Genomic DNA, 22,772 nt, shown 5'->3' on the forward strand with positions numbered 1-22,772 from the left:
TCCTGGGAGAGGTGGTGGTCATGTAAGCACTTAAAACCCAGACCTAGGTCAAACCCCCACCCCTCCTCCTGCTGCTGCAGCAGCCCTGGGGCTGGGGACAGCCTGTACAGCCTCAGAGAGACCAGTCACATCCTCAGCTTCCCTCAACCTGGGCAAACGCTGAGTTGCCATGGCGACGCTGCAGCCCCCAGGATGCAGTGGCTGCAGACAGCATGGGTGGTTGGAGGGCTCGGGGCTGAGGGTAGACAGTCTAGACCAGGAGGCCAGGCAACTGGGTGGGCCGGGTGGGGGAGGAGGGAGGGGAGGACTCCTCCAGGCCTGGCTGGTAATTGCTGCTAAGTGAGGGGCTGTCATTGAACCCAACATGTGAGCGGTGAGGACCCACTGCGCACCCTGTAATTACTGCACCAGACAGCAGTGCCAGATTGTGTCCTGGAGAGGGGGCGGTGCAAAGCAGACAGGAAGCTCTCATCCACCTGAGCCAGTGAGCTGTGCTGCTCTCTCCCTCACAGGCAGCCTTCTCAGCACCCCCCTACCCCCCCCCCCCCCCCCCCCCCCGGCCTGGCTCTTCCCACATCATTGGGTTGGAACAAGAGCATTCTGTAATCCTGACCTCTGAGCTTACAGAACCCAAAACAGGCAGGGGCCAGATAAGGTAGCTCCCTGGAGTGTGGAGGTTGGCAGGGACTTGGGACTCAAAGCTCATCACAATTCCAGTTCCTTTGAGGTTGGCTGCTCCAGAGCCTCAGTCTCCCTGCCAGACTAAACTCACGGGGATCCCTCTACAGCAGGGGTGGGCAAGAACTCACTTTTGGAAACCAGATTTTTCTGGGACGTAGCCACGCCCGTTTGTGTCTGTGCCATGCAAGGCTTCTTTCCTGCTTCAAGTTGCAACAGACACAATATGGTCCTCAACGGAAATATTTACTATCTGTCCCTTCTACAAGTTTGGACTCCGGCTCATGGGCACAGCAATGCAGCTCTAGTCGCTCCAGTTCCACGCAGAGCCCCTCCTGGGTCTTTGCCCAAAGCCACACAGACATCACTGCCTCAGGCACCCTCTGCTGCCAGGGTTTGGGCAGGGGTGGCAGCAGGCAGGACTGGAGCCACAGTGTGGGCAAATGGCGCCACCTGCTGTGAGTGCCTGAAGCACTTCGACAGGCAAGCCTCCTGGGCCAGCAGATTCCCGGCCAAGGCAGAGGCAGAACCAGCTCTGAGGAAGGTGCAACCATTAGGTGTCAGCCCCCGAGGCATAGCCCTAGAGAAGGGCACAAATGGGTCCACACTACAGAACCGAGTCCTGCCCAGGTCGGTAGGTTCTTCCTTTTTTAAGACTTGGTCTCTTGGTTCTTGACAGCATTTTAAGAAGACATAACACTTAATCTGTAACATTTTCCAGAAAGCCTGAGATAAACATTATTCCCCTTTTTAAAGCCCCCCTTTTAAAAACAGATACACAACCCACAGCACAGAGAAACTAAGTTATCGGCTTAAGGTCACACAGCGAGTACAAGACAGAGCCAGAAGGCAAATGCGAGCTGTGGAACTGGTGGTCTGCAGAGGATGGTACTGAGCAAACACTCATTTATTTCCTGCGGTGGGTCCACGGTGTGGCCCCAAGGATGGGGCCTGGGGCGCAAACAGGGGCATGAGCTACAGAAGGCAGGGCAGAGGACAAGGCCCCAGGCAGGGACCGGAGGAGAGGCCAGACCCCAGGGCTCTTCTTGCTTTCATGCCTCAGGCAACACTGGGCTGCAGAGAAGGAAATCATTATTTCAACTATAAATAAATCTACTCTCTGAGGAAGCTGCTGTCCAGGTGATGAGGCCCAGCCTCTCCATGACTCCTTCCCAGATGCCCCACAGTCCGAACCTGAGCTCTCAGAACCAGAGCAACGGTGGAGAGAGGCCGCTGGCTCCCTTCACTAACAAGGTCCTGGGTGAGCCTGGCACTCACTCTTTGGGACCAAGCTCTGCAGGAAAGAGCAGGAGCCTCAGAACTCTTCCTAGTAGCTCTGAGGCCTCCACTTGCAGCTGCTCTGAGGAGGTAGCCGGGCCCCTGGACCTGGCCAAGATTTGCCAGCCGTGCCGGACTGCAGAGTGGCCTGCTTCTGCTGCTCCTGGGCTGGTCACTGTTGCCCCTGGGTCACAAAATACTCCTCTTCACCGTCCTCGTCCTCCTGATGGCCGCTCCGGAGCAGCAGCTCCAGGTCAGCGCTGGAGCCCTGGCCCTTCAGGGGCTTGGTGCCACCATCACCTTGGGGGGTAGACACACCATAATTACTGACCTAGTACACTTCTCTAGGGATGGCCCTATGTCCTCCCAGAGTGGCAGCACCATCTGGCACCCATCTGGCACATAGTCCCGAGCTGCAGCAACAGCTGATAAGAGGTGGCTGCATGGCAGGACAGTCAGTGATACGAAGCCATGGGAGGAAGCTACAGTACCTCTGGAATGGAGGGCCTTGAGGGCCACATGCAGGGAGATGCCAGAGAGGCAGAGGGCAAAGCCTAGCCAGTTCAGGAGGCTGATCTGGTCACCCAGCAAGTGAGCTGCCAACAGCAGGGTGCAGACTTCCTGTGGGTAGACGCAAGACATGGGTCAGAAACTGACTCTGTGGCCAGGAGAGCGGGGCTCTGTGTACACTGAGGCCGGAGCCAGGCCAGCTGATGTGACAGGCAGAGTTGGGACCTCTGTACCCAGATCACCGGCCTGCTGACCTGGTGTCTCTGAAACGCAGATGCATGACTCTCAGCAAAAGCAGAATAGCGACCAACCCCCAGACTATGGCATGTGTGCCCCCAGCACTTCGGGAGTCTGCTGTTGCTAGGCACCCACAGATGGACAGCTCATGGCATGGCTTTGTTAAGACAGGCCTCTCTACATCATAGCTAGAAGATGCTTAACACCCAAACGTTTGCTTTGGGTGTCACCACTCGGGTATGGGGTCTACCTGACCAGATGTGACCTGTGCACCCAGCTCTCAATGCTGGGACTTTTCATGGATCAACCTTGAGTGCTCCAAGCTACTGCCATGTAACTCAAGCTGCCAGTCAAGTACAAAGTAGGCACATCACAGGCCTGGTGGTGTGAGGCCTGGCCTGGGTCCTCAGGAGAGAAGTGACGCGTGCTCAGCTCCAAGGGGGGGAAAAACCACCGCACATCCTAGGCCACAGTCTGCCAACCCTCTCAGGGTGCAGAAACAGAGAGCAGAGCTGCTAGAAGCCCTCGGGGGGGCTCCTTCCAGGGCAGGTCTGGGGTCACTTCCCAGCGTGTACCTTAAAAATGCCAGCAATGGAGAGTGTAAGGCTGGACGTTCTGGACACCAAGAGGAACTCAGAGAAGCCCAAGCCAAAGGCCAGAATCCCGCCAAGGAGGAGGCTCCCAAGCACCCGAAGGAGCAGTCCTGTATCCTGGAAGCGGAAGATCTTCTCGGAGGTGGACAAGTGGAGACCTAAGAGCAACAGGGAGAGAGCGGGAGGCTGGGGCCTGTGCAGCCCAGCTGGCCCTATTCAACGGCTACTGGGTCTCTTCAGCATGGCATGGTGGGAGTGGGGGATGCAGCCAGCTGATCATCTGATGTTGGAGAAAGAACGGGGGCTTTAAAATAGTCCCCCATAGATGGCCTGAGAGTACCAAGCCCAGGGCAATGGATATCCATTATTAGAACAGGAAGAATTGTACCTGTGGGCTCTGGTGTAGGCTGACTGTATAGAAACATAAAATGTACAGATGTAGAGCCCTCACCTTTATATTATGTGCATGTGCGTATACACATGCACTCTCAAGCACGCACACGTGCATGCACATGGTATCAAAATGGAACCCAGAGCCTTATGCTTTACCACTGATCTATACAGCCCAGCCCACATGTAGGTCTTGCTACTATAAAGCTAATGTATGGACTGTGGCAGAGATGGCCCCTTTTTGGCTGTGGGTTTCCCTACTGACAGAATGAAAGGACAGTGACTAGATTGTAACTTCTTCAGCAAGCCGTATAATCTAATGAACTTATCTCAAAAAATACGCCCCCGTATCACAGCACCTGGGGCGGGGGGGACAGATGACTGGCTCAGGCACCAGCTCCAGCTCCAGCTCCAGAAAGCTCGAGTCTAGTCTGAGCTACACAAGACCCAAATCACATGGAAGCGACCTCATGATGAAGCTACAGTGCCTTGCTCCAGAGCACACTGCACATCATACCAATTTTTGCTTCAATTTTCAGGAGTGGGGGCCCCTCCTTCTTAAAGGGCTTCCAGGCTCTTCCCACAGTAAGGCCCGGGGTGTGTTAGGAGAGGGTGAGGTCAGTATTCACCGGGCACAGTAGGCACAGGAGGGCACTGAAGGCAGATGAGAACTTTGGGGGGCCAAGAGGGGGAGGGGTGCAAAATTCCACAGCAGCGTGCCTCAGGCCAGCAGCCTGGCGATGCTAGCCATCTTGTTTGGTGCTGGGCTCAGAGCGCTGCAAAGGCAAATTGAAGGGAATTCGGGGAAGAGCAACATAAGTAATGAAGGCGCTTGGGGGATTAATTTACCAGAGAAGATTAAAGGAGCTAAGTCCATGCAGCTTTGCTAAGTGGCGGCGACCAGGGGCTTGCGGATGAGGTTTGCAGAGCGGGAACAGTGAGAGGGCCTGGGGGGTGAGTGTGGTGTTTGCTACAAGGGGCATAATGAAGGAATGGGGAGAGATTTTAAAAAGGAAAAGCGTGAGCCTCCACACACAAGTTTCCTGGACAACGGGGCTGCGGAATAATTTTCTCACGGAGGCTGGAGACGCTTCGCTGCTTGAAACTTAAATGGATGTGGGATGGAATTTTCTGTAATGACCCTGAGGACAGTTGGGACTCTGAGAAGGAGGGTAAACAAGGGACAAAGACTAATCCCGAAGCACTGGAGGAAGACAGGTAACAACATTCTGTCCACCTTGTACACCCTCTGGCCTTGCCTCTCCTCTGAAAGCCATAGGAGATGGCACACTTGTCCACATACCCAGGCTTCCCTCAACTCCAGCTGTGGAAGGGGCCACTCTGTCCGTGCAGGCTAACATCCACGGCCGAGCCTCCTGCCCTGCTTGCCAGGGTATCCGGATGTCATCAATTCACCCGTCCCCTACTCATGCTCTACCATCCCCCCTCCAACTCAGACACACTACCTGTGACAAACATGGACTCTGCTCTCTGGTAGGCATACACATGGTGTGACAGTGAGCCTAGCCTCCTGATGCCAGGTTGTGGGGACCTAGTCTGGCTTGCTTATGAGCTATGGGACTATGGGCAAGCTTTTAACGTCCTGTTTCCTCTGTTTCTTTCTCCTGCTGAATAAGGATGACAACAGCTCTCCACATCTGGTTGTAAGGGGGATATGACAAACCTGTGCATTTAAAAGGTCACGAACAGCTCAGGCACCGCTGGGGCTATCCTCAGCCTCTGTACTGACTCCTTGTATTTCACACCTAATTCCTCTGCATCCTTCTAAACCTGTCTCATGAGAGTCTAGTCATTCTGTGTCTGTCTATTCCCAAACCACAGGGCAACCTCTGTGGCTAGCTAGCACTGTGCTGAGGGCAGTGTGGGAATGCTGGAGCCGCTGTTCTATGGCGCCCAGAGGGAGAAGCTGAGCCTACCTTCGAATATGGCAAAGAGAGGGAAGAGTCCCAGAAACATGAGTGGCTGCAGGTGGAACATGGTGTCAATGGGATTCTGGAGGCCTGCAGGACAGGACATGGCAAGTTTTGTCAGGTCGGGCCTGTTGGCCTGTGTTTACCCGGCCCCCAACCCCCACCCCGGGGGCTCACCAAGATCGGCTTTCTGCAGAAGTATTTGTGTAAGGGTCCAGCGGATGCCACCAATGAATGAAGCCCCCAGCACCAAGGCAAAACCCTCCACGTTGAACTGTGTGGACTTATAGGTAAACATGAAGAGGCCCCCGGCAATGAGCAGGACCACCAGGACCAAGGCTGCACGCTAGGAGGGGGACAGAACAGCTCACTGGGAGCTCCATGCTCAAACATGTACCACCTTTGGACTGGGCATCAGTAGCCTTCTATGCCTCACAGCCGCCAAAGGTCCTAGCCTACTGATGGACGCACGGCTAACATGCAGCTGGCATATTCCTAATATCACACTCATTATGACATACTCAAGTACTGACTGTCCCTTTCAGGCTCCAAGTGCCCCCTAACATACAGGAACCACCGAGTTGCCCCAGGGGAATCCCAGGCCCTGGGCCCACACAGACCCTGCCACACTCGTTTCTAAACCTCCAGTTGTCACCCACATCTAGGTCCCCTCCCTGAGAAAGGCATTCCAGAGACGGGCCAGTAGTCTCCTGCCACAGAGTGACAAGGGATGTGGGGCTCACCAGCTCTTCCAGCTTGAAGATCAGAGAGAAGATCAGGATAAAGAGCACAGCAGAGGATTTGGTCATTGTATACCTGAAGCAGAGCAGATACCCACAATGCATAGCTGCAGACCCGCCTGAGGGCAACCAGGCCCTGGGGTCTGTGCGGATGTGTCATCTTTCGTGGGAAGAAGTCTTTAAGAGGCCTGACTGTCACTGGGGGATGAACTGTGGGCCTAACACCAAGCTTACTCAGTCTCTTCTTTACCTGGCTCTTGGTAGAGACCATGTAAGGATGACAGAAACTTGGACAAAGAGAAGTGAGGGGGCTGTACTCTCTGAAGCAAGACATCTGAGCTGTGACTGCAGACAGGTGGGCTCTGACAGTGCTCCACTGTCTGGTCCTCCTCTCTGCTGCCTGCCTCCTCCCATCCCTAACCCCCACCCATCCTGCCGAGAACTCGTGGCTGCTCTGTCCAGTCCTTTGGCTTACCCTTGCCACCTGGCCACCAGGTGCAGCCTATCTCTCTGCACTGGGGTTATGAAAGAGCTGGAGGCTTCCTGGAGTGCTGCCTGGTGCCCAGCAAGAGCTGAGAGATAGAGAGTGAGGGCTCGTCCCAGAGAGTAGCTGGCCCATGGCTGGCTGTGCAGCCTGCCAGCTGGAAGGAGCCAGTAAGCTTGGCCTGAGGGGGCGGAGGGTGTGGTCAGTACTCACAGCGACACAGTGATGTAGAGGAAGCTCCAGTTGGACAGGCCCACGTCCAGTGCTGTAGCCAGTGCTGTGGGGACAGGGACACCCAGCCAGGGCAGCCAGTTGGCAAGCATGAGGCTCTGCCAGAGTCTATCCTGCTTAGGGCCGGAGCCCATCCTGACTGGCTAGGCCAGGTAGTCTCCTCTGCTAACCAATGTAAACATTTCCACACACGAGGACTAACCCGATCCTGTCAAACTGCTCGAGGGGCACCTGGGCCCCCTACTAGTCCAGCCTGCTAACTCCCTTTCCTTCTACCCCCGCCTCCAGCAGCATTCTCAGCTCCCTTTCTGACCTCACATGCCCAGGGCCAGAGGTTCCCATCCACTCTTCAAGTCCTGCCCACTCAACACTAGTCCTAGGAAATCTTTTAGCCCAAGCCAGCATGGCCACAGGGTGAGGCTCCCCTGTTCTGTGCCTGGTGGAGCCCGCTGAGGCCCGTGTGAGCCAGCACGGACAAGGACACTGCCTGCTTTGCTGAGGTACAGCTGTCGGGGAGGGGTGGAGGGGAGAGGGGGCAGGGAGTGTGTGGCCACAAGGGAGGGGCCTCTGCTCTCTGGCAGCCCTCCTCACACGGGACCTACCTGTGGGGGCCACTCTTCTGAGGTAGTCAGTCCAGCTGAGCACCACCCGGGCCCTGCGGCTGGAGCACTGCACCAGTGCCCTGGACAGGGCGGAGAAGAGAAAGATCACAGCCAGGTGCAGCATGGTCATGAAGAGTGGAAAGTGGAAGCTCTGTGGGGCCCAAAGCAGATAGCAGGGGTGGAGAGATGCCACATGGACCCTACATCTCTTCCCTATGGTGGCATGGGGCCATTCTACCGTATCCCCTCTCCTCTGGTGACAGGGGCCAATCCAGTGCTCTGCGTGACCCCATGGAACAAGTGGTTAGTCCCCACTGTGGAGGTCACACAGAGAAGTGGTAGCCCAGGGACTCACTCCCTGCCCAGTTTCATCACCACCACCCCTGCTAGCCACCTGCTTAGCCCACCTGGGACTGGTGTTCAGGAAAAGCCACCATGACCCAACACAACTGTACCAACTACAGCCACCTTGGGGCCGGTCCCTGCACGGGCGAGGCCCGGGTTACCTTTGTGAGCCATTTGTTGTAGAACGTGATGCCTATGGAGAAGCAGTAGTATAAAAGGACCAGGCCCAGGGTCAGTGCTGCCTTCCACACAAAGGCGACGTCCAGGGCCCACCTCCCCATCCGCGGGCCAGCAGGAACAGGAGCCTCTCTCGAAGGTGGCTGGCAGGGAGAACCAGCAGGACGGGACCAAGGTTTTCAAAGGGCAGCTCCCCTGGCTGGAAGAGTCCTCTCAGCCTCCATGTTATGGAGTGGGCAGTGGGCCCTGGATGGAGTCCTCACCTAAGGGGCTGGTGGCCAGAGCCAAACTGTGCCATGGTTAGCTCGATGCAGAGGTCACAGGTCCGCAGCTCTACTGCTGGGAAGAAGAGAGGAAGCTGGAGACCAGCTCTGGCCACCAAGAGACCACAGAGGACGGTCCCACCCCGATCCAGGTACCTGAGGCTCTAGTGTACATTCAAACTGTCTTCCACATGTTCCCACTACATGGGACCTTTCAACAGAGGACCGTGGTCTCATCGGCCCTTGCTCCAGCCCTCCAGCAGCTCGCAGCGGCCTTCGTGAAGGCCAAAGCACTGCCTGGAGGTCCAAGGTCTAACCTAGTCTAGTTTGTCTCTGCAAGTCTGTCCCCAGCAGGGATGGAAGAGACACCACACCCAGCCCACCCTTCGATCCCTCTCAGTACGGCCACTTCAGTACAAATTCTCTTCCTCAGGAGTCTAGCCTGTCTGTGACCTATCACTCTCCTACTTTTTTTTTTTTAGGGCCTCATGCTCAGGGGCCATGATCCCAGTGAGCAACACTCCTGTCCCCTTGTGTAATGCTTGTACACACACCTGGCCTTCTCTATGTTCCCTTTTAGTCTGGTGACTCTATGACAGAGAGTGTGTATGGGATTTCAGGTCTTTAGGACCTCAAGTGGATCAGCTGCACCTTGCCCTGGTCTCCAACAGCTGCTCCCAGAGAGGAGGTGCCTGCCAAACCAAGTACCACCCGCCACAACAAGTCAGCCCAGCAACACCATGAGTGCCCAGGGCAATCCTGGCTCAGGCAGGGGCTCTGGCCCACTGGTAGGCATCTTGCTTCTTCTGGGCCACGACAGGTGTTTCCTCTCCCTCATGCTGAAATGCTAGATCCTCTGGGAGCCTTCCAGAATCATGAGATCAGGTTCTTCCTGGACCAGGCTGGACAGACCGCTCTGCACTCTGGAACCTGTCTGTTATCATATCTCCTCCCGGAGGGTAAACTGGGCCGTCTGTAGGCTTTGCCTAAAGGACTCCTGGACTGCGGTTATCTTAGAGGAGCTTGGACTTTGGGTGGTGACCTAGAGGAGGTGCCCAGCATTTAGCAAGCACGGACTATAAAGGCTAAGAAGGACTCTGCATTCGGAGCACCGCTGAGAGTCACAAAGTCACGGGGTCGGCCACTGGTTTCAGCAAACGCTGTTTTCCAGGGCTCTGCCATACATTGAAATTGTTAAGAATACCATGTGTACTGCCCAAGTGGAACTAAGAGTTCCCGGTCTGGAAAACCCGCTTTGCTGACAGCAACAGCGCTCACAGCTCTGGAATTACTGGCGTGGTGGCTATGAGCCACCTCATGTGTGTTCCCCTCAAGGTAGCTCACTCTCCTGCATTCTATAGCAAGAGGAACTCACCAATGCTCTCACTGTGATTGCAGCTCCACAGAAATGGACAGGGGGAAACATGTCTTATTTCACCACCTTCCTTTCACACTACAGTTTGGGCATCACTGACTTCCAGGTTAATAAACAGGTTATGAGCTGGGCAGTGGTGGTGCACGCCTTTAATCCCAGCACTTGGGAGGGAGAGGCAGGTGGATTTCTGAGTTTGAGGGCAGTTTGGTCTACAGAGTGAGTTCCAGGACAGCCAGGGCTACACAGAGAAACCCTGTCTCAAAAAACCAAAAAACCCCAAACCAAACCAAACCAGGCTGTGACAAAAGGCATGGTGGGTCCATCGGGGAGGCCTTGCCCCACTTGTCTAAGGCAGCCTTGTATCTTGGCATACTTTCTGCAGGCTGACGTCTCCCTAGCATGCAGCTGGCTCTGGTCACCATGAACTCCAGATCCAGTTGCTGACTAGACCTGTTCACCTGGGCCACTCATCTCAGGCTCCTGCGGACACTGCTGAACAGTTGACGACCCAGGGCCAACCCTTCCTCAAACAAACCTCCAGGTGCACACTCTCTCATTCTCTAGGGCTCTGCAGCCTGGCACTACTGAATCCTTCTGGGAGAGGCCAGTCTAATATACTGCAGTTTATTAACAAATCCCTGTTTCTACCCACCAGATGCCACAAGCATCATGTCCCCAATGCCAAGTTGTCACAACCCAGACTATGTCCAGAAATTTGTAGTGCTGGCCTAGCACATGGAGGGTCTGGGTTGAGTCTCTAACACTCCCTGAGAACCACTGCCTCCCCTTCGTAGGCAGTCATAGGGCATGCATGCCACATGGGGCATCCTGTTCCCCTTTCTCTCAACTTACTAACCTGTCTACTTCTGCTCACTTCCTCCTTGGCCACTGTACTGCCATTTGTCCACAGGTCAAGGCTCCTCACCTTTCTTTCAGAGAGCTTGTCCAGCTACCTACCTCTATGGGGCACCATGCTCCTATTGCCCAAGCTCCCCATCACCACACACAGACAGAGCTCAGCTAGAAAGGACCCCAGAAGCAGACAGCCACTCTGTGTCCTCACTAAGCAGTGGTTTACCTCACACTGGCTATTACAGACGTCAACCCCTTAAGGTTCCTCACCTTCCCTCCATGGTTAGGGAGAGCAGCTTCCAATCACAGCTACCCCAGCAAGGGATTCAGCAAGTGTCCCTTTCCCCAAGAAACAGCGGCTACCTCAGAGTAGGGCGGGGCAACGCTGGAACACTTGGCTGCCCTCCACTTCCTCGGCTGAAGCGTGGGTGTACAGCTTAGTGCTCCAGAGCACAGGCTCTAACAGCAAAGATCTGTGAGAGAAACCCGTCTGTGTCCCCTACGACCGAGGCCCCGAGTTATCTGGCCTGCGCTGACTCGGTTTCTCTAGCCATGTGGTTTTGGGGCAGGGGTATGACCGGCATGAGGAGCAGCACTTGGCACTGGCCCATGGTAGGAGTCATCCTGACACCTACAGCAAAGCTTCCCAATGTCAGGCCCACTCCCTTACCTCAGTCTGTCAGGCTGTTCACCCAGGCGGCAGTTACTCTTTCCCTGTCACCTTGCCAGAGCCCAGGTTTCTGTGGCTCCTCTCATGAAACTGACAGCTTCCTCCTCAGAGACCTAGCGGGTGTAACTTGCCATGGTCTCCGGAGCCTTCTGCTTCCTGCCCCAAGACCACCCCAATCTCTCTGTGAAGGCAGAGGAACCCGGAAGCTCCAGCCGACAGCTCGACCTCAAGGTGCTGCAAGGAACTATCTTACTATTCCTCAGGTCTTCACTAGACTCTCAAGTCACTTAGAAACAGCCTAACAACTGTTTTCTTTGGCCGAAGGTAGTCACCAATGCGGCCATTGCTTCCTCCCGGCCTTGCTCATCTCCTGCCCTGTCAATCCACCTGTAGTTATTCCTTGACCCACCCACTTCTCTTCACTTCTCCCACCACCACAGACTTCCTACACCACAGTTTCTGTTCACCTATTGTCTGCACTTGCCTGCAGTCCACAAAAAGCCAGAGTCTGGTGTGATGGTTAGTGTGGTCAACCTGAGGGAATCGAGGATCACCTGGGAGATGGGCCTCGGAGTAGACCAGGAAGGGATTCTCTTGATCGGGTTAACTGACGTGAGGAGACCCATGTAGTTGTGGGCAGGAACTCCTGGACTCCATAAAGAGGCGAGAGGGTCACTAGCAATCAATCATTGGTGACTCTCAAGATTCTATGCTTCAGAACTGTGGAAACGATGTGGCCAGCTGCCTCAAGAACTTACTGTTCTGACTTGCTCACGACGGACTGCACAAAGAACTACGGGGGGTGGGGGTGAGGGTGGGATGAGCCCTTCCCTTCCTTAAGTTGCAACATGGGAAGAAACTAAGATTGCCAGTTTCAACAGACTGGAGACCCCTGGGCTGGGTCCGCAAGTCCTCCCTGGATCCTGCCTGCCAGCTGCAATCCCACGTACGGCCGTGTGCCCAGCCCTTCATCCCGTGTCCTGCCGGGGCAACCTGATGCTCTCTGCTCCTGTCCCCTTCCCCAGAGTCCCCATTGCGCGTGGCACTTCCCACCGCGTGACGATTGTGTTTGCTCACGTGTCCCTGCCGCGCCTGCTCGGCGGTATCCATCTGGTCTCCCCGCCTCCCCCTCCAAGACCCGGCCCCTCGAATGTGCTTGGCGAATGCCAGGCGAACGGGCCCAGAGCCACAGGAAGGCTGGGGAAACTGAGGCCGTGCGAGAACGCAGGGAACCGCCCCCCGCACGCCCACTTACCTCCGCCCAGGCTCTCGCCCCGAGACTCCTGCCGGAAGCTCGAGATGGGCACTGTGCCGCAGGAGGCGAGACTTCCGCCGGAAGCCGGTGGGGTGGGCGGGGCCAGAGCAACTCGAGCTGACTAAGGCGGCTACCGCAAGCTTTCCCTTAAACGAGCACCAGGAACGAATCACAGATTCTAACTCTGTAGAGGGCTTTTTTATTCTGGGACCTCAAGCAGCTGGGAAATGACGTGACAACCATTAAATTTTAGAAAGAAGTAAAAGGTCCTAGCAAAGTAATAATGGACACTTTGTGACATTACGTATGCCTATATATTTGTAAGAATTATTCAATAGGCTGAGTACGGGAAGATCATCCAAGAGGAAATGGAACCCGAAAGGAAAGGGGTGAGAAGGATCTAAGCAGATTGCAGTGGCCTCAGAACACCAGTTTAGCACACCTGGACTTGATTCCTTTCAGGCAGAGTAGCCTCTAAGCTACATGCTACGGCTGCAGACCCGAGCTGGCCCAGTGCTCGGCTTCTGCTCATCTGGGCTCTACTAGGACTGACTGCAAACAGGGATCCATGCACATGACTTGGCTGGGCTCCTGGCTCCTAGCAGAAGGCTCAAGGCCAGAGCGTAAGCTGTGCTTTGTGCACACTGCTGCTGTAGGCTGCTGCCAGCTGGCATCACCAAAGCATTAGTTGATTCAATGCCTCCCAAGACCTACAATGGTGCCCATCGCAGCCCAAGGTCTTGGCTCCATTCAGCCCTCAAGGCCTGTGTTGCATGCACTTTCTATGCCTTCTGAAAGCGCCTGTCCTCACCCCCTTCTGACGGCGGCGGCAAGAGGAAGTATCTATTTTCATCACTGCCTTCATTCAAGCCTCCGAGCTACCAAGGCTGCTGATGGGAGCGACAGCTTAAATCACCAGCTGGAGGGCTGGGCACTAAGTACAGGCAACACACGGGGTGCAGAACATGTCTTCTTTGAAAGGCACAAGTACCCGAGCTGTTCCCTGGCTGTGTCCCTGGCAGGGGAAAAAGGGAGGATGGGTTCTAGGGGGTGTACAGTATGCCTTTCCATGTTGTACCCAGCAGGGCTGAGCAGGAAACACTCTGTCCTGCAGCACAATCTGTGAGCATCCTCAGCCAGCAGGTGTGAGTAGTCTGCGCATGACAGAGCAGGAGAGATGGCGGGGAGAGATGCTCTTGGAAAGTGGCTCGGAGCACTTCAGATGCTCCCAGCCACATAGAAATGAAGGCCACCAAGCACTTCCTCACCCTTGGGGCAGGGAACAAGGACAGGGGAAGAGGTGTAGATAGGAACCAGTCTACATGAAAGAGTATTTATTGAAAACACGTCACTGACAGGAAGCGCTTGGCTGCTCTCTGGTTACACTCAGAGCTCATGACTGAGAGCACTACAGTTTTGCTGTCGATTTTATTTTCCCTTAAACATTCTATCCTAGGATAGGAAGATCTTCTATAAATATATATACACGTCTGTATAAGTATGGCCTATAGTAAAGAAAATATATAGTACACTCTTCATTGGGTAGTACCCACCATGCCAGGCTACCAGTATTGAATACCACCATGTTAACATGCGTCCAAGGAAAGAGGCTGTGCGTGTGCTTCTAGTGCTGCAGCACCAATGAAGGCCCATGGCACAGCTGTGGCCCCAGCTGCTGTGAAATCATGGCTAATGGCAGAAACCACAGCGCCAAAAGGGAGAGAAAGGGAAGGCAACGCCCCTGTCTGGGGCAAGAGGGAAGCAAACGAAAGGGCCTGGAACTAAGGGGGCATGGGAATATTCGTCCTCAGCAAGGAAAAGAGAGAACTGGAGGGGGAGCCGGAGGGCTCAGCCTGCCTTTCCACACGGCATTCCTAGAGCCTGAGAGCAGGACTCAGGCTGGGGGCCTCTGCCTGGCCATGATGAGGCTGAGTGCTTGGGGGAAATTACTACCTGTCCTGACACCTGCATGGACGACAGAGACGGGCATATATGTAAAGACTAGAGATGGTAGGGCCAAACCCCAGAGGCAGCAGCATGAGGCACAGGAGGAGGCTGGAAGGAGCCCTCAGGGACCTATTAAGCAAGAGCTCAAGGCCTGTTCTTGCCACCTGAAGACAGTCACTGCAAGGCTCTTACCCTCCCCAGGCCTCTTGTCCCCATGGGCAGCCTTTCATGGACCAGCTCCAGCCCACATGGGTTCTCCAGCAAACCAGACAGGAGGCTTGGAAGGAAAGGGGATGGCTGTCAGTAGGTCCAGTACCAGATGGAGATGCAGACTCGGGGTGCGAGGCAAGAGCATCTTGAGTTCACTCCTCCCAGCCCGACCCAGGCTCTGTGCTGTTAAGGAGGGCAGCATGCCCTGACTTCATGACTCCTGGTGGATGGGACAGAGAGAAGCTCTGGGTCCCGCTGGGTCTGAGGAGTAGTTACCACAATCACTACAGAGTTTGTACAAGTAGAGGGCAAGGCATGGGCTGCCAGTGTCTCTCCTGGGCCCTAGTTCCTTCCCGCTCAGCCATAGTGATAGACGAAGTCATAGCTGCTGGGCTCCTTGGGGACCGGAGGTGGCGCCTCAGGGATCTGAATGTTCTCCAAGTCCAGAAGCCGCAGCTTCATCTCCATGCTCAGCAGTGTGTCCAAGTCGCTCTTGGTTAGCTCGCTGGACATATCCTTCCCCAGGAGGGCGCTGAGTCCATCAATCCAGATGCAGTACTGTGGGCAAGTTGCAAATGTGACACAGTAGCCCCCCAGGGCTGCAGTGGGACTCACAGCAGTGCTGTTGGGTACCATTCAAAATATGCAAAACTCATAGGAGACAAGAGCAAGGGCAGCTGGGAGGTGAGCATCACTATCAATTGATAGTTTATGGGGATTCATGTGGGGATTTAAAAAAAATAACAGGAAATGTGGTCTACAATGCAGTCAAGGAGAACAAGAGAACAGAAACCAGGACTGGAGCAGAAAACACACTCAATGAACACACACACTCAATGAACACACATACTCAATGAACACACATACTCAATGAATACACACACTGAGTCAATAAACAAACACACTCAATGAACACACACAATGAATATACACATTCAATGAACACACACTCAATGAACACACACAATGAAACGAGCAGGAAGCACACAGGGACTCAGGGTTGCAATTCAGTTAAAGAAGAAAACTCCATTAACATTAAAACATGTTTTAAGGGAAGTACAAGAGAAACTGACATACCTACATGATGAAACATGCTTATAACATCCAAGCACTTAGGAGACAAAGGTAGGCTAGCCTGAGCTACAGTAAGTTTGCAATTAGCTCCAAGTTACATTAGACCTTGTCTCAGAAAAATAAAACTGAAGCCAGAGGCTCCCAGAATGCAAAGGTAGAACATGCCCTGCAGCCATGTCCTTTGTCTGTGCCTAGTTCACTGCACTGTCATCCCAACAGAGCCCTGCTGGCCCGCTCCTCTTGACCCCAAGTGCTCAGCAATGAGTTGACTGAGTGGGCACTAACACCATCCTGGGCTACAGGAGCTGGGAGGCCCTTGTTAGGAGGAGCAGATCCACCTATGAGCCCCACAGCCTGACTAGGTTGGCTCCATGTAACTGGGATTCAACTCAGCTGGGAAAGTGACTGCAGGATTACAGAGGAAAACCGTCCCCACGCAGGCTGGCTACTCCCAAGGTGCAGAGTAAAAGGCTGGGTGTGGAGCGCAAACTTTTAATCCCAGCCCTCTGGAGGCAAAGGAAGACAAACCTCTGTGAGTTCCAGGCCAGCCTGGACCTTCCCTCTCCCTCTCCCTCCTCCTCTCCTTCACACACACACACACACACACACACACACACACACAGAGTAAAGTAGACAGTCCAGCCCAGTGGTAGAAGGCCCACAGACTTAGTGATCCATTTTGGCCACCTGGCTTCTAGGGACACTGCTATGCAGGCCACACCTTCTCTCCAAACGAAGAGCCACAGTGAGGGCACTGGCGCTGAAGGCAGTGTGGCACAATACTTACCTCATACTTATTAGGAGCGATGAAATTGAGTGTCTCATCGGGATCATACAAGATGGAGAAGGCCAATTCCAACACCTCCTACAGACAAAGACTTGGATGACTTGGAGCAGTGACTGGTTATGATGTCACCAAGGTCCCTAGTCATGCACCCAGATGTGGCTGGACCTGAGACCAGTGTTAACTGACCTTAGCCACTCACTCCCTGCCACAGCCACCCTAAGATCTGGTGGTAGGGTTTTAAATTTGGAACTTGATGGTGATGCCTGCCTAGATCCCAGCAATTGAGAGGCTGTGGATTTGAGGTGAGTCTGGGCTACCTAGGGAGACCCACCCTCCCCCAGAAAGCAACAAACAAAAATTACTGCAGCAAAGTTTTTTCAACACTCAGAACATCAAAGGTCAGGAGCATATGCCACCCTGTTTTTATCTTAGATCCCAAGATGACTGGTCTCCTTTTTCTGTGTGGCTGTACTCAGCACAAAAAACCTCCAGCAAAAACAAACTACTGATGAGCTGAGACAGTCTGAGCATCAAAACAATAACTGCAATGCAGAGTCATACATGACCGGCTTATACACATGACCAGCTTACACCCAGGCACTCATGGCCTCAAATGACCAGCTTAAACTCATGCGCTCACAGAACACTAAAAAACATACAATAGAGACATAAAACTTGGTCATGATTAGGTGATACTAGGAACCAGCTCACTGCTTTAGAAGGAGGAGCCTGCGGGGGAGTCAAGCCTGGGCCTTTGTGTTCTACCAACTGAATCACAGGAAGCCAGCAGTAGATAAAAGGCAGGTTTCTTTATGGAGAAGTGGCTCAGCTCATCAGTAAACGGAATACTCTAGTATACAAGGCTTGGCGCTGAGCAGCTAGACTCTGCTGATACGGCAGAGCACCACCCGGCCATTAGGGCCTCTATAGGGCCCAGTGCCATGTAGGACATGGCCAAGCCAGGGCAAAGTAAAACCTGAACTAAGTCAAACCTCTAGGTCCCTGTGCCAATTTGCAGATCTGGGACAGAAGAAAAGCACGGAGACCCAGTCAGCAAAATTGAGACTCTGGGAAATGACCACATAAGCAACATGGTTCATTACACTAATAAAGTGAACACAGGAAAAAGATGGAAGGGAAGGACATGAATGAAGGACTCAGAGACGTGCACACTGCAGCAAGCAAAGCCGCTGGAAAGGATTCAAACCCAAGAACAATGTGTGCATGTGTGTACATGTAACATTTATAAGACAGCAGGTGAACATTTCAAAGTGAATGGAGTATTTTATATTAAATAATGGTCTTTTATCTTCTGCTAGGTGTGCTAATGTGACTCCATGGCTGTATCCTTCAGAGATGTGCAGGAGATAATCATGAAAGAAATGGTGTGCCATTCGGGGTCTCCCAGCGTTGTAGGGAGGAGCAGGCGGCAGAATTTGCCAGGGTTGCTGAAGCTTGTGAGACGTGCACTGGGATCTATTTATTCTTATAGTGTTCAATGCTCTTAATACTGCCTGTATAATTTAAGGTGTGCAGAGAGCCTGCGTGCATCCAGAACCATGTCTGCAGCTGTCGTGGGCAGGGGCTGCAGCTCAGCCCCACCCGCGCGCCTCTCACCTTGTTCTGTTTCAGGGCACTCTTCTCTTTCATGTGAGGACAGTCTTTCCCAGTGACAATGGCCTTAATATCTGCAACAGGAACTGATATATAATGGGAATTACCATCTGGAAGCTGATGTTGCAAGCTGTCAGCACTGCTCAGTGCTGGAAGGGAAGCCCAGGGCAGAGTACCAGGATGTGGCAGCGCTCAGGCCAGAGGGCACTCCCAGCTCAGGGAGGTGTGCGTGTGTCAGCCTGTCCTGCTCCTCTGTAAACCCAGGCTTCATCAAAGCTCATGGGTGCTAGTTGGGTTCACCTCTTCAGGGAGTAGAGCCTTGGGCACCTGTCCACTTCTTCCCCATAGGGAAGGTGACAAAGAGGCCAAAGCAAGCAGCATCACAACTAACAGCCAAGCTGTCATCTGCTAGATGGCGCCCCGTGGGAACGTATGCACTTCTCAGCACTTCTCAGTCCTCGGGATGGAGTGCAGCATTGATCTCATTGTACCAGACATGAAGGCAGGCGTAGCTTTAGAGCCTCTACCCACGGCCTTTCAATGGAGTCTTGCCCTGCCCTTTATGGCCTACACACAGCCACAACTGGGATTCAGTAACTCTTCCAGCCACCCTAAGGTGGGCCAGAGAGGATCTTTAGCAGATGAGGAGACACTGGGCTTGAGAGCCGGGACCAGCAATTGGGACACTTGTTGACACACCAACGGAGACATGCACCTACTTTTCTCCTGCAGGGATTCGAATGTCACCTCCCCTTGAGGGTTGTCATCCAAGTCACCATAATGCAAAACCTTGTGGTTCAGTGCCAAGCGGCAGTGCCAGAACCTCTCTGGAAAACAAGGATGGCATGGGCAGTGCTGGGCAAAGGGGCGCCATCCAGAACCAGGTACCCAGGCAAGCATCCCAGGCAGACTCCTGATGCTCCGGCTGCCCCCTTACCTTGCCGCCGACGGTTCCCGATTTTTCGGAAGCTGCTGCCCTCACACAGCCGGTTCAGGCGCTGTTGCTTGATGAGTTCCAGGATCTCAGGCTGGATCTTCTCTCGAAGCTCCCTGTGGGCACATTCACCCAAGTCAGTATAAGATTTGGAGAGCAGTGCTCTTGGAGGTGGAACTGGTAGGAGGCTGCCTCCCTCACGGGCCCTCTCAGCTGACACTTACACAATTGGCGGGGACTGGAAGTCGTCCTGGCTCATCCTCTCAGACTGGCGTAACCGCAGAATTTCTGAGTAGCTCAGGCTACGAAGTTTACTCTTGAACTGATCCAAAGAGTTGGGTTTAGAGGGCAGAGCCCGGGTGATCTGCTCTCGGACAACTTGCATAACCTGGGCAAAGAAGGAAGTCACAGGCCACTCTTGACAATGGACAGGCCAACTAGACACGAAGGCTTTCCCTCACCCAGTGTCTCAAGCAGAGTGGGTAACACAGAGTCTTGACTTCCTACTGGACACCTCAGGTGGGGACTCAGGTCACATGTCAGATGCTGACAGGAGGTTCCTTTCACACACGTCAGGGAATGGGTTCTGATCTCAACTCTTAGATGCTTACTCCTTCACAGACTCTTTCAGCAAGATGAGCTGTGCTCAGGTCTCCATCACCCTTGTCTCTACATCACGCCATGAAGAACAGGAGCTGCAGCATGGAAGGCAGCCACAGCGCCCAGCATGAAGGGTGCTACAATGTGACAGCTTACCTAAACAACTGTGAGAAGAAAGCAGGATGCCTGCCTTCCCAGTGTACATGTGTGTGCATGGCCCAACTGAGGAAGAACATCCTCAGAAGGGACTAATGAGCATGTGTGCAAACACACATACACACTCAAACACTCACACACACACACACTCACTCTCACAGACACACAGACTCACACAGACACACACTCATACAGACACACTTATACACACAATCACACACAGACACATACACACAGACTCGCAGACACACACACTCACTTAGACACACACTCACACACACTCACTCTCAGACACACACAGACTCACACAGACATACACACTCACTCTCACAGACACACAGACTCACACAGACACACTCACTCATTCACACACAGACACACACTCATACAGACACACTTATACACACAATCACACACAGACACATACACACAGACTCGCAGACACACACACTCACTTAGACACACACTCACACACACTCACTCTCAGACACACACAGACTCACACAGACATACACACTCATACACTCACTCACACAGACACACACTCACTCACACAGACACACACAGACACACTCATACAGACACACTTACACACACATACTCACTCACACACAGACACATACACACAGACTCGCACAGACACACACACTCATACACAGACACACACACACACTCATTCACTCTCAGACATATATACAGACTCGCACAGACACACACACACTCTCTCACAGACACACACTCACACTCTCACACACAGACACACACTCACTCACTCTCACACTCACTTACACAGACACACTCTCACACACACTCACTCACTCTCACACACTCATTCACTCTCTCACACACTCACTCACTCTCACACACACGCTCTCACACTCACTGACTCTCTCACTCTCTCACTCTCACACTCACACTCACTCTCACACACTCACTCACTCTCACACTCACTCACTGACTCACACATTCACTCACTCACACACTCACACACACACTCACTGACTCTCTCACACACTCACTCATTCTCTCACACACTCTCTCACTCTCTTACACACTCACTCACTCTCACAGGTAGAGAGAGACAGAGATAGCGATAGGAAGAGTCTTACAGGCAACTCTTCTTTATACTTTCCAAGGTTTGTTGTGTTGTTTATTTTCTGGAGACAGGGTCTTGCTATGCAGGCCAGGCTGACCTAGGATTCATGCCCACCAGCCTCACACGCATGTGCCACTATGTCAGCTCACCTCCAACGCTTCCCCAATGGGACAGTCAGCCTGTGAGGGTCAGCACAGTGCTCCACTCCGGGACACTCAGAGCACCGAGGCCTGAGAGGCGCCATGACGTGTACAGCATGCCACCCTTCCTGCCTTGCTGACACTGGCTGTTCACAGGACTCATCTACCACACTGTAGCCATGACAGGTCCAGCCCTTCTGCTCAGCTATTTCCCTGACCTCTGTGGAGGACATCGGCAGGTGCTAGCTTTCCCAGGTAAACACGGGTCTTGGCCATCATGGGAAAGATGCCCGTTCAAGGTTACAAAAGGGAGTCGTCACAACAGCTGAGACTCAGGCTCTCGAGTCCTTCCACCTTGTGACGCAGCAGCACTGCCGACCAGGCTGGTTTTCCAGCTCAGGGATTCCCCGGGCGCTGGCCAGCTGTCAGAGGCTGTCTCATGGTCTTCTCTCAGCAGCCTGAGTGGCCCGGCAGCACTGACCTTGTTGAAATCCTCGGCTGTCGCCCTCATCTCCTTCCAGGTCTTGTTCAGCAGCTGGATGCAGATCCCAAAGAGCTCCTCAAAGGCTCGGTCGTGGGTGAAGAACATCGGGTGGTAGTCATTGCGCCCTTCGTTTGCTGTGGAGGACAAACTGTAAGCGCGAAGCCTCTGCCCTCGGGCACCCAAGGCACCCACCTGACAACTCTGACTTCTCTGCACTCAAGCATAAGGACGAAGAACACAGACCATGGCACCAGCCGTCAGGGAGCAGAGGGGGCTTTTCTCAGGCCCTTAGCTCTCCGCCCGGTTACAAACTCAGTCAGCCCTTACACACGGCACTGGGGAGCTTTGGGGACACCTCGAATGACTAGCTCACCACGGACAGGGTAAGTGGACTGTGATGTGAGCCCATGGAGTGAGTAAGGACAAGTGTCCCCCGCCTGAGGCCCCCCAGTCCCTCCTGACATCTGGCTGTGCAGACTTACGGAGCTCTCCAACCTGCAGGATCTCACAGAGCATCTTGGTGAGCTCAATGGCACTGCGGCCGAATGGACACTCGTGTTTGTCCTCCCGGCCACTGTTCTCCAGCACGAGCTACAAGCAGAGAGGAAGTGGGGGGTGAGGGGAGGCAGGCATGGATGGGCACCAGGAGTGAGGGGCTGCCCTGGCCTTACCCGGATGTAGGTGTCCTGGTGGACTTTGGCCAGGTACAGCATGTTGTCCAGGGCCAGCATTCCAGGAGGAGTCTGGGTGAAGTCCAAGGCTGGGTTGATATGATTCTGGAGAAAGCAGGAGAGCAGGTGTGAACCTGGAGTCCTTGTGTGTGGATGACCTGGGGGCATCCTGTCTCCCCTTTCTCTCAGCTCCACCCTTGCTTGTCTGGCTCCAGGAGCACTGGACTAAGGCTGCTTCATCGTGTAGCCCAGTACCAAGTAGGTACACAGTATAGTTAAGCCAGCCTCACTCCCAGCTGAGCCATGTTTAACCAGACAATAGTCAACTGCAGCTGTGTGAAGAGCAAGCTGCGTTGGTGAGTTGATTCACACAGGCTGTGAGTGCCACCCCTTCCTCTCCACTGTAGGACAGAGGCAGGGAAATGGAAGGTGGAGGCTAAACCTTAGC

The 22,772-nt window shown here is 53.9% G+C and overlaps 2 protein-coding genes across 15 annotated transcripts in view; both read right to left on the reverse strand.

Moving 5' to 3' along the window:
* Positions 1-1,520: 1,520 nt before the first annotated feature.
* On the reverse strand, positions 1,521-12,683 carry Slc35c2 (solute carrier family 35 member C2). Of its 8 annotated transcripts, none has more exons than XM_031372754.1 (11): positions 12,612-12,683; positions 11,911-12,002; positions 8,181-8,532; positions 7,675-7,825; positions 7,055-7,118; positions 6,361-6,433; positions 5,795-5,963; positions 5,624-5,707; positions 3,279-3,454; positions 2,448-2,577; positions 1,521-2,256 (listed from the first exon to the last, which is right to left on the reverse strand). In XM_031372754.1, exons 3-11 carry the CDS (start codon positions 8,298-8,300, stop codon positions 2,129-2,131), a joined length of 1,095 nt encoding a protein of 364 aa, XP_031228614.1. In that variant the 5' UTR covers positions 8,301-8,532; positions 11,911-12,002; positions 12,612-12,683; the 3' UTR covers positions 1,521-2,128. The 8 variants fall into 8 exon arrangements, with proteins under 8 accessions (XP_031228614.1, XP_031228615.1, XP_031228619.1 ...); XM_031372755.1 differs by having other exon boundaries at positions 11,911-12,149; positions 12,612-12,635; XM_031372759.1 differs by lacking the exon at positions 11,911-12,002 and having other exon boundaries at positions 8,181-8,339; positions 8,460-8,532; positions 12,612-12,630.
* A 1,247-nt stretch (positions 12,684-13,930) lies between these two features.
* Positions 13,931-22,772, reverse strand: part of Elmo2 (engulfment and cell motility 2) — a 36,971-nt gene continuing 28,129 nt past the window's right edge. For all 7 annotated transcript variants that reach the window (XM_031372750.1, XM_031372745.1, XM_031372746.1 and 4 more), the window contains 9 exons: positions 22,325-22,429; positions 22,136-22,244; positions 21,651-21,787; positions 19,402-19,565; positions 19,181-19,293; positions 18,963-19,070; positions 18,247-18,329; positions 16,630-16,707; positions 13,931-15,326 (listed from right to left, as the gene is read on the reverse strand). In XM_031372750.1, coding sequence (XP_031228610.1) covers positions 15,126-15,326; positions 16,630-16,707; positions 18,247-18,329; positions 18,963-19,070; positions 19,181-19,293; positions 19,402-19,565; positions 21,651-21,787; positions 22,136-22,244; positions 22,325-22,429 — 1,098 coding nt within the window. In that variant the 3' untranslated portion in view covers positions 13,931-15,125. The remainder of the gene's footprint in view (positions 15,327-16,629; positions 16,708-18,246; positions 18,330-18,962; positions 19,071-19,180; positions 19,294-19,401; positions 19,566-21,650; positions 21,788-22,135; positions 22,245-22,324; positions 22,430-22,772) is intronic.

This window comes from Mastomys coucha, unplaced genomic scaffold, assembly GCF_008632895.1.
Source record: "Mastomys coucha isolate ucsf_1 unplaced genomic scaffold, UCSF_Mcou_1 pScaffold15, whole genome shotgun sequence".
Classification (NCBI taxonomy): Eukaryota; Metazoa; Chordata; class Mammalia; order Rodentia; family Muridae; genus Mastomys; species Mastomys coucha.

Excerpts from the sequence above, each read along its gene's own strand:
- Slc35c2 (XM_031372754.1), bottom strand. The coding sequence starts at position 8,300 with ATGGGGAGGTGGGCCCTGGACGTCGCCTTTGTGTGGAAGGCAGCACTG. Across the intron at positions 6,434-7,054 it reads CTCTACATCACTGTGTCGCT|GTATACAATGACCAAATCCT; the intron begins GTGAGTACTGAC and ends GCTCTGCTTCAG. Across the intron at positions 2,578-3,278 it reads CCATTGCTGGCATTTTTAAG|GAAGTCTGCACCCTGCTGTT; the intron begins GTACACGCTGGG and ends GTCTACCCACAG.